The following is an 8,480-nucleotide window of genomic DNA, read 5'->3' on the forward strand; positions in this document are numbered from 1 at the left end:
GTTGTGTAACTGTCAGACTGTGACTGTCCTGTAATTGTTCTGTTCTTTCCTTTAAGTTGGGGCATCGATATTTTACCAAGAGAGCGAGTTTTCAACAGTTTAGACTAAGAACAAACAAAAGCTTTCTTCAAATAAACTCTTGCAAAGTTCAAGTGGGGTTTATAATAAAAGTATTAAATGTTGGCACAAAGAAATCTCAATGTTGATATTGAACAGGGCAAGTCTGTCGGGCTGGTAAGGTTCTGCATTTCAGTACAAAAACATCCTAATGCAAAACATCCTAATTGCTTATACTTATACTCGTATGCTCATACAGAAACATGGGGCATAGTAAAGCCATTTATTCACACAACACCATTTTACAGACAAGTAGCAACAAACATATGTTAAATCATTACTGGTAATGTTTTTAATGATGGTAATTATGAAGACTTTACACACAGATACTACAAAGGCAGTAAGGTTGAAGTTACATCTTTATACTAATTAATTAAGAGGACAAACCTTTACCAGTGTAAACTTCAGTATAATCCTAAAGATTTTTACTTTAAGTAATCTGATTACATGAAAATGGAATGCAAAATGTTAAATCTAATGGTATCTGGTCAAGCAAAATGTACTTGACCAGTATACATTCTTTTATTACAGAGCATATTTTTAAAATGATTATTTTTTGCATTAATTAAACCTTTGATTTGATCTTTTTCAGCTCTCAAAATGATTGCTTCACGTTTACGAGGGCATAGAATCATTCTTTTGAGTGTAAGCATGTACAATTTATTTATAAAGCATTTTTCAAGAAAAAAAAACTGTTGCTCAATATCACAAGATGAGATGCCACATATAAAAACAAATACAAAAAATAAAAATAAAAATAAATCTTCAGAGTGTTCAAACATTGCAACTTGTTACAATGTAAGATCAGAAAGATCTGGGGCTCTCCTCAGCTCTTTCCGGGATAGTGGTGCGGTTGCCCCTCTGTTAGTCTTCCTTGGTCTCCTTTGCTCTTGGGGCCTCTGGATGTCTGGAGCCTTTATCTCCTCCATACCTGCGTCATGCCCTGGAGGACGGGGCTGTAGCTCCCCACACCCTCTAGCAGATCATTACATGAAGGAACCTTTTAAATACAAGCTCACAGGTGTACACACGGGTGCTCACACACACAAACTACACCCTTTTTGGCTGCTACCTATATTCACATAGATCATCGCTATGATGTTGTTTATTATATTGCTCTCTTTTTCTTTGCTTGTTTTCTCTTTTTTCTTTCTCAACAGGTGATCCAGGTGATTGATATATGTACTTTTTGTCTGTTTGTTTTGTTGGTTTTTTGTTTTTGCCCTTTATCACCCTCTTCCCCACTCTTTTACTTTCCCTCTTTCTTTCTCCCTTTTCTTTTCCCCAGTCAAGTCTGTCCCGTGTTCAGCAAATGAAAATAAAATAAACAATAAAAGCAAAGGTGAATCAAATAGACCAATATGGCAAGGCTGGGATGGTCCATTTGGTAAAGTAAATCCATCGGGCATCTTTCTTTGCCTTTAGACAACAATTCTGATGGCAAAAGAACCAAACGGGACAAAAAAAAAAAAAAAAAAAAAAAAAAGGCAATTTAGCAATTTAGGGAACTCTGATCTGAATGCACAACATGTTGAACCTTGACCAAAATGGTCTACATCAGTGGAAGACCACACTGGGTTCCAACACTTTCAAGTAAGAACAGGAAACTGAGACTAAAAATGTTGGATGAATGCTGCCATCTAAGATGGCACAAAGCTCAAATCATTCCAAACTTGAAGTTGGCACTGTACTCAAATGGGCTCCAGTGTAATCAGATTTTGAGCCACCTTTGGGATGAAGTAGAATGGTAGATTACCATCATGCATGTGCAGCCAAAAAATCTCCATCAACTGTGGCATGCTATCATATTGACCAAAACCTTTGAGTATCTTGTCAAAGATACAAATATTTCAGAACGTTCTGAGTGCAAAAGCAAATCCAACCCAGTAGTAGCCAGGTGCAGCTAGCACTGTAGCCTGCAGGGTGTCCAGTGAATGAAGTTTATTTGGACATTAAGCCACACTCCAAAATCTATGAATTGCCCGAAAAAGATACCAAAGTACCAAAAAAGGGCAGCACAAAAACAGTTAAGCTGAATTCCACTGCCTTATTTCAGTGATAAATGCAGCTTCACCTAACAATTTGTAAGAAAAACAGAACCCTTCAAAGATTACCTTTGGTGCAGTCTGGCTGGTACTTTTTCCATGACATATAAACTTTCTAAAGTACCCCTCTCTCTCTTTGTACCCACACTCACTCACTCATCCTTCACTTTGTGACTCTATCTGGTAATCTGTGCTGTTGGTTTCAGAAATGGTTTTTACTCTCCTTTCTTTTCTGCTTTTCTTGAGGTTACTCAAAATAACATAACTATCAGTTGCTGGTTTCTGGGTTTGCCCGTCTGCTTGCTCAGTCACAAGTCCTCCATTTTTTCACCTTTCTGACAATAGCCCCCATCTGTGGAGGATGAAAGATTGAACTTAATATTGGTTTGGTGACTACAGTGGGATTCTTTATACGAAGTAATAGTGCTCAACCCTTCCCTGCTGTACCTTTCTTTTCCATCTTAGCAGTTACTGCTAATGAACCAGTTCAAACTGGTGAAGTTCGTCATGTTTATCACTGACATGTTCCACATATCAGGATAAACTGGACAAATTGGAAATTAACCTGCATCGTCTAACATCTCAACGTGTATTTTTACGCTTTGTGGAGTGGAAATATGACTTATTTGGTTTGGTAGAAAATTATTTATTTATATTTTTAAATAGGCATCACATACCAGTTCGCCTATCTTTATGTTTTATGTAATAGCCTTATAAAACTCATGGTGATTTGTTAATAGTGTAATTGTCAAAACAATGGAAAACAACCTCACTGGGCACCGCTGCAGCTTTTCCTCTGTGCAAACATCTGTGGAATGACTCTGAGATCAAAGTTTGCAGCTGAATGTTTTTCTTCTCTCAGCTGGCAGAGTTTGACTAGTTCCCTAATAGAGACATTACAGCGTGTACAATCATTCAGTGCTTCACATTTTTCACACATAAATGACACACGTATGAGATACATACACACACAAAGGTCTCTTCTAGCATTAAAAAACTCACATTTTGTTCATCTAAAAGTTAAAATTTTAAATGTGTTTACATAATTTTTTTTTTATAAAATTGCCTTTAGGGTATTTTTAAACCAGAAATAATATAGATAACAGTGTGCAAACAAACAAGATGTATAGTCCTGATTTATGTACAGAATACGAATTAGAGACATGCTTATATTTAACAAAAGTCTTTGTTTCATATAAGGACGAGTACTATTTTTTTTTTCATTTATTGAGAGACGCAGATTCTAATTTATTAAAGACAAAAGAAAAAGACTGTAACTGGTGAAAGAGGTTTTCCTTTTTTTAAGTAATATCTTAATTTTGAAATGTTGGAGATGGAAAGCCAAGAAAAAAAGTGCAGAAGCAGATTTTCCCAATCATCCATAGTAAATGTTGTGTGGATATAAATGTCGTGTTACTTGTAAACCATGTGCAGAATAAGCACAGCCACATGCCAGACATAGTTGTAAAACTCATTCAGTCAGACAAATAAAAGTGGACAGGAGCAAGCCACTGTTTCCTCAAATTTGGGAAAATACATTAATTAACCCTTTACATAGTTGAAATGACCTAATGCTCACTTTAGATAATCGTATAAACAACAGTGTTCAGTGTTACCGCACAAGGACATAAGCTCTCCTTCAAAGTTTGTCACTGACCTGCCTCTCTGCTCTAATGTTGGCCTGCACAGCCGGAGGCACATGCTGCTGCTCTTGTATCCTCTACTGTATCTATGCTTCTGTATACAGTATGCATGTTCGAGGAAGTCGCATGTATGTAGCCTGACTGCTCCGCTGTGGACCCGGTGCCCTGGCAGTACAGTGGCCATGTTGGTGTGGGAGCCTGAGGCCTGCTCCCATACATCCCCGCTCTGGTTTTGTTGATCCTATTGTCTCCTGCGTCACCACACGTCGCCCGGCAAATAAAGGCCGTCTGGCTCCAAGCTTAAATATTGCAGCAAACTAAAAACCAACCATCAGAGCCGATTCATTCACATCTGCTCAGTGGGGCGACAAGGACAGGGCTTTAGGTGGGAAAGAGGGCAGAAAAAAGTTCACTTTTCCCTGCTGGGTGCCAAGAGAACGGGACAGGACTCAACTTCGCCGGAGCCGCAGCTGTGGCAAGTTGCCCATTTGATTCGATTTATTATACATTTCAGGAAAAAGGGACTTTATTTTTATTTAGTGATATCTTTTTTATTGGTTTATTTAGATATACAGTGTGTTATAGTCTGATAGCTTAGCAAAAGTAAAAGCTTGTAGTATTCACATTTGTTAACTTTCGTTAGTCCAGTTCACGATGAGAATATGCAGCCATTAGTACAGTTAAATCAATGCCTAGCTTAAAGGTTATTTTCATATTTAAAATTACCAGCAAATTGCTGTTTGTTGTTTACTTTCATCTTTCTGTATATTTGTGAATGTGTGCGTACAAATCAAATTCACGATCAAATTCTGGCGTTTGTTTGATTTTTAAATGTTTGCAAGTTTTTTCCTCTCATGCATAGCTTACTTTTGGCACCCTCTTTTCCCCTCCCCCTGTTGGTCTCTGCCTACCCCACCCTCCCTGTCCATCTGCACCCTTCGTGTCCCTCCCTACCCCACCCTTCATTCTGCAGTGCTACGGACCGATCATGGGTGACTGGAGCTTTCTGGGTAATATTTTAGAGGAAGTCAACGAGCACTCTACGGTGATCGGCCGGGTGTGGCTCACGGTGCTCTTCATCTTTCGCATCCTCATCCTGGGCACAGCAGCAGAGTTTGTGTGGGGCGACGAGCAGTCTGATTATGTGTGCAACACACAGCAGCCTGGATGTGAGAATGTGTGCTACGACGAGGCCTTCCCCATCTCCCACATCCGCCTGTGGGTGCTGCAAATCATCTTTGTGTCCACGCCGTCTCTGGTGTACGTGGGTCACGCTGTCCACCATGTCCACATGGAGGAGAAACGCAAAGAGCGGGAGGAGGCAGAACTTAGCCGGCAACAGGAGCTGAGTGAGGAGCGTCTTCCTCTGGCACCTGACCAGGGAAGCGTCCGCACCACTAAGGAGACCAGTACGAAAGGAAGCAAGAAGTTCAGGCTGGAGGGCACCCTGTTGAGGACCTACATCTGCCACATCATCTTCAAGACACTGTTTGAAGTGGGCTTTGTGGTGGGCCAGTACTTTCTGTATGGCTTCCGCATCTTGCCGTTGTATAAATGCAGCCGCTGGCCCTGCCCCAACACGGTGGACTGCTTTGTGTCTCGCCCCACGGAGAAGACTGTCTTTATCATCTTCATGTTGGCTGTGGCCTGTGTCTCACTGTTCCTAAACTTTGTGGAGATCAGTCACTTGGGCCTGAAGAAGATTCGCTTTGTCTTTCGAAAGCCAGCCCCAGCTCCGGGGCCTTCCCAAGGCGAGGGGTTGGCCCCCCTGCCGCCACAAGGGAAGAGCCTGCCCCCCCTGGCTGTTCCCTCTCTGCAGAGAGCAAAAGGTTACAGGCTGCTGGAGGAGGAGAAAGCTCCCCCCATGACTCACCTCTACCCACTGGCTGAGGTGGGCATGGAGGCTGGCAGAGGGGCCCCACCCTTCCAGGGGTTGGAGGAGAAAGCGGAGGAAGTGCTGCCCATGGAGGACATCTCTAAGGTGTATGACGAGACTCTGCCCTCCTACGCCCAGACCACTGAGACAGGAGGGGTGACATTACACGAGGAAGAGGCTGAGGAGGTACAGCCGCCAGAGGCGGAAGCAGAGAGGGTGGATCTGGCTGCAGAAGAGGACATCGAGGTAGAGGAGGCGGTGAATGGGGAGGGGGCAACTCCAGCAGAGGCAGGAACGGAAGCTGCGGAAACGATAGAAGACAACAGGCCGCTGAGCCGACTGAGCAAAGCCAGCAGCAGGGCCAGGTCAGACGATCTCACCGTATGAACCTGTGAGACACCTGCACACACTAAAACGTTCAATGTGAAAGAGAGCACACACACCTATCTCAAGACAATGCACACTCTTGAACAGGCAGGTCAGAAACCAAATGTATGAAAAACAAAATCAACAGGGACTAAAACCTTTTAGGATTACCAAGTTACAAAAAACCCCAACAAAAACAAAAAACAAAAAAAATGTTTGTGATAACTATGAAATATTAAAAAAAGAGTAGATTAGAAAAACAGGAGTTTTTTTTTTATTAAGCGTGTTCTTATATTTAAAAATATATTGAAAGGACACATGTGAGGGAGGATGTTTTTACTTGACGATCCTTGTTCAATTTTTAGAAACATCTTTTCTATTGAAAGACTTATAATAGTACATACTAGAGGGATAGACCTTTTTACACAGGGTTTGAGTAGATAGGGGAAAAGGGGGGTTATAATATACTTGTGTGTCTGCATTTCAGTTCTATCGCCATAGTTAGGCACCGACTTTCATTCCCATTCAGGCACCACATACTGCAAATGCAGCATGTTGCTGCAAGCCTTGCCAGCGAGAAGGCTCTCGCGTGGAAAATACACCTGACTAAATGTCGGCACATTAACGTGTAGCCTGCAAAGGTCTTTGTGAAGAAGCAGAACAAGTCCATTTTCAGGTTTTAGAAGAGCATTCCTCTTTTGCACATTCAGAGGTTTCAGCTCTATGCAAGGCCTTTAATCCTCACAACACCTCATCCATTGCATCCATGTACACAGGATTCTTTTGAGTAAACAGAGATGTGCATCAGTATTGGAGCGTTTCTCTCTTTTTCATGTTTATATACCAGGTAGCGCAGCCAGAGCTGAGTAAGTCCGGAATAAAGAAAAAAGAAAAAGAAAAAACAGAAAAAAAGAGACCACATGTCGAATGTCTTTTTCAGTCCGCATTTCTTCTTTTTGAGATTTGCTTATGTTGTGTTGCCTTTAAGAGCGCTGCGTACTGTGATATCAACAGCCCGTGGAAGAGAGCAGAGCTTATTTTGCCCTATCAGAGAGTGAACTATAGCGGCGACCTCAAACCAAATCCTCTCTTTTCGTGCTATACAAACAAGCGTCCGGCCGATAAAGATCATGCACCATCAGCACAAAGTATTGTTGGAGGCGGGACAATAAAAGAAACCGTGCTCATCAATGAAAACAAGCATCCTTAACCTGGCTGTGGAGAAAAAAAATCTTTCTGCATGGTTTTATCCGAGCACAGCAGAGAACATACCCCTTAAGAAAACACAATAGTTGTGATATGCTTATAAATACAGAGAGAAACAACTGTAGGGGAGGGGGGAGTCCAGCTGTACATAATGCCCTATCACATGCCTAATATTGTACATAGTGTGCAGCTGTTTTTAGTTATTTCACTGTCCACTGCAAACACACATTCTCATTGTGACAACACTAATAATTTAATCCCACAAGCCCACTGTAGACAGAAAATGCCCAGCAGCAGGATCATGCATCTATCTGAGTAAAGGAGACCCATTTCCTCACTATTACAAAGTGTGTTTAAGCCTTGGATTTATTAAAATCTTCTTTTTTACTCAAACCAATGCAACTGTGAGACTTCCAGTGCCTTTTCTGTAAGTGTTAATTATTGTAAGTGGTTTCATTGCTACGTAAACTTGATGTTTTACTTCCTTTTTTGTTTTTTATGATTGGTTTCATTTCTTTGTGACCCCTCTGTACACACAAACACCTCCACGTAACATCACGTCTCTGTAATATACCTACGACGATAATATAATGACTTTTATTTTAAACATGTTCAGATATAAGTGCATAAAGCTTCACGTTTGTGGACATTAACCCATTCATGCAAAATGAGCTGATGCTCAATCTGTGCCTCTATGCCACACATGTACATCTCACAGTGTTGGATTTGGGGGCACTTCACCTCCCATAATCCCATGTGGCAGAAACTGAGCCTTTAATGAACAGCCAAATTATTAAACACACATATAACAATGTTTTGCTCAAATATGCTGCTGGCTGTTTTGTACATCAATATGCTGGTATTGTATAGTTCTGTGTATTTTAAGACTGTTGCATTGCCTGTATGTTTGTAAGAATACATGATTAATCTTTGGAAAGGAGAAAAAAAATTCCTTTTTACTAACTTGTAGTCTTCTCTGCTGATAGATGTGTGGCTGTATCTTCTTTTGAAAAGTGAACCGACGCAATAAAAAGTCACACGTGGTCAAGACGTGTCGTGTCAGTGTTTCTCTGGGGAGCATGCACCCAATGACGCACACTGAGTGAAACAAGATACAACATCAAAACAGAAATAAGAGGAAGATAGAAACACAGAAGAATTCCAGTCCACCCCCTACACACTATAGATTTAGTAACTGTGTAGGGTGTAGTGGGTAGAGTAGTGGGC

General features: G+C 41.2%; 1 protein-coding gene across 2 annotated transcripts; it reads left to right on the forward strand.

The window, feature by feature from the left end:
* Nucleotides 1-4,793: 4,793 nt before the first annotated feature.
* LOC102196498 (gap junction alpha-8 protein) lies at nt 4,794-6,068 on the forward strand. Of its 2 annotated transcripts, none has more exons than XM_005723618.1 (2): nt 4,794-5,867; nt 5,952-6,068. In XM_005723618.1, exons 1-2 carry the CDS (start codon nt 4,794-4,796, stop codon nt 6,066-6,068), a joined length of 1,191 nt encoding a protein of 396 aa, XP_005723675.1. The 2 variants fall into 2 exon arrangements, with proteins under 2 accessions (XP_005723675.1, XP_013763779.1); XM_013908325.1 differs by having other exon boundaries at nt 4,794-5,837; nt 5,934-6,068.
* Nucleotides 6,069-8,480: the final 2,412 nt, after the last annotated feature.

The sequence above is a fragment of the Pundamilia nyererei genome, unplaced genomic scaffold (assembly GCF_000239375.1).
Source record: "Pundamilia nyererei isolate P.nyererei 1_Seehausen unplaced genomic scaffold, PunNye1.0 scaffold00009, whole genome shotgun sequence".
In the NCBI taxonomy this organism is placed as follows: Eukaryota; Metazoa; Chordata; class Actinopteri; order Cichliformes; family Cichlidae; genus Pundamilia; species Pundamilia nyererei.

What these genes read in the sequence shown, in the direction of transcription:
- LOC102196498 (XM_005723618.1), top strand. Translation starts at nt 4,794, where the DNA reads ATGGGTGACTGGAGCTTTCTGGGTAATATTTTAGAGGAAGTCAACGAG. An exon ending in ACGAGGAAGAGGCTGAGGAG is followed by an intron (nt 5,868 to 5,951) that starts GTACAGCCGCCA and finishes GTGAATGGGGAG; the next exon opens with GGGGCAACTCCAGCAGAGGC.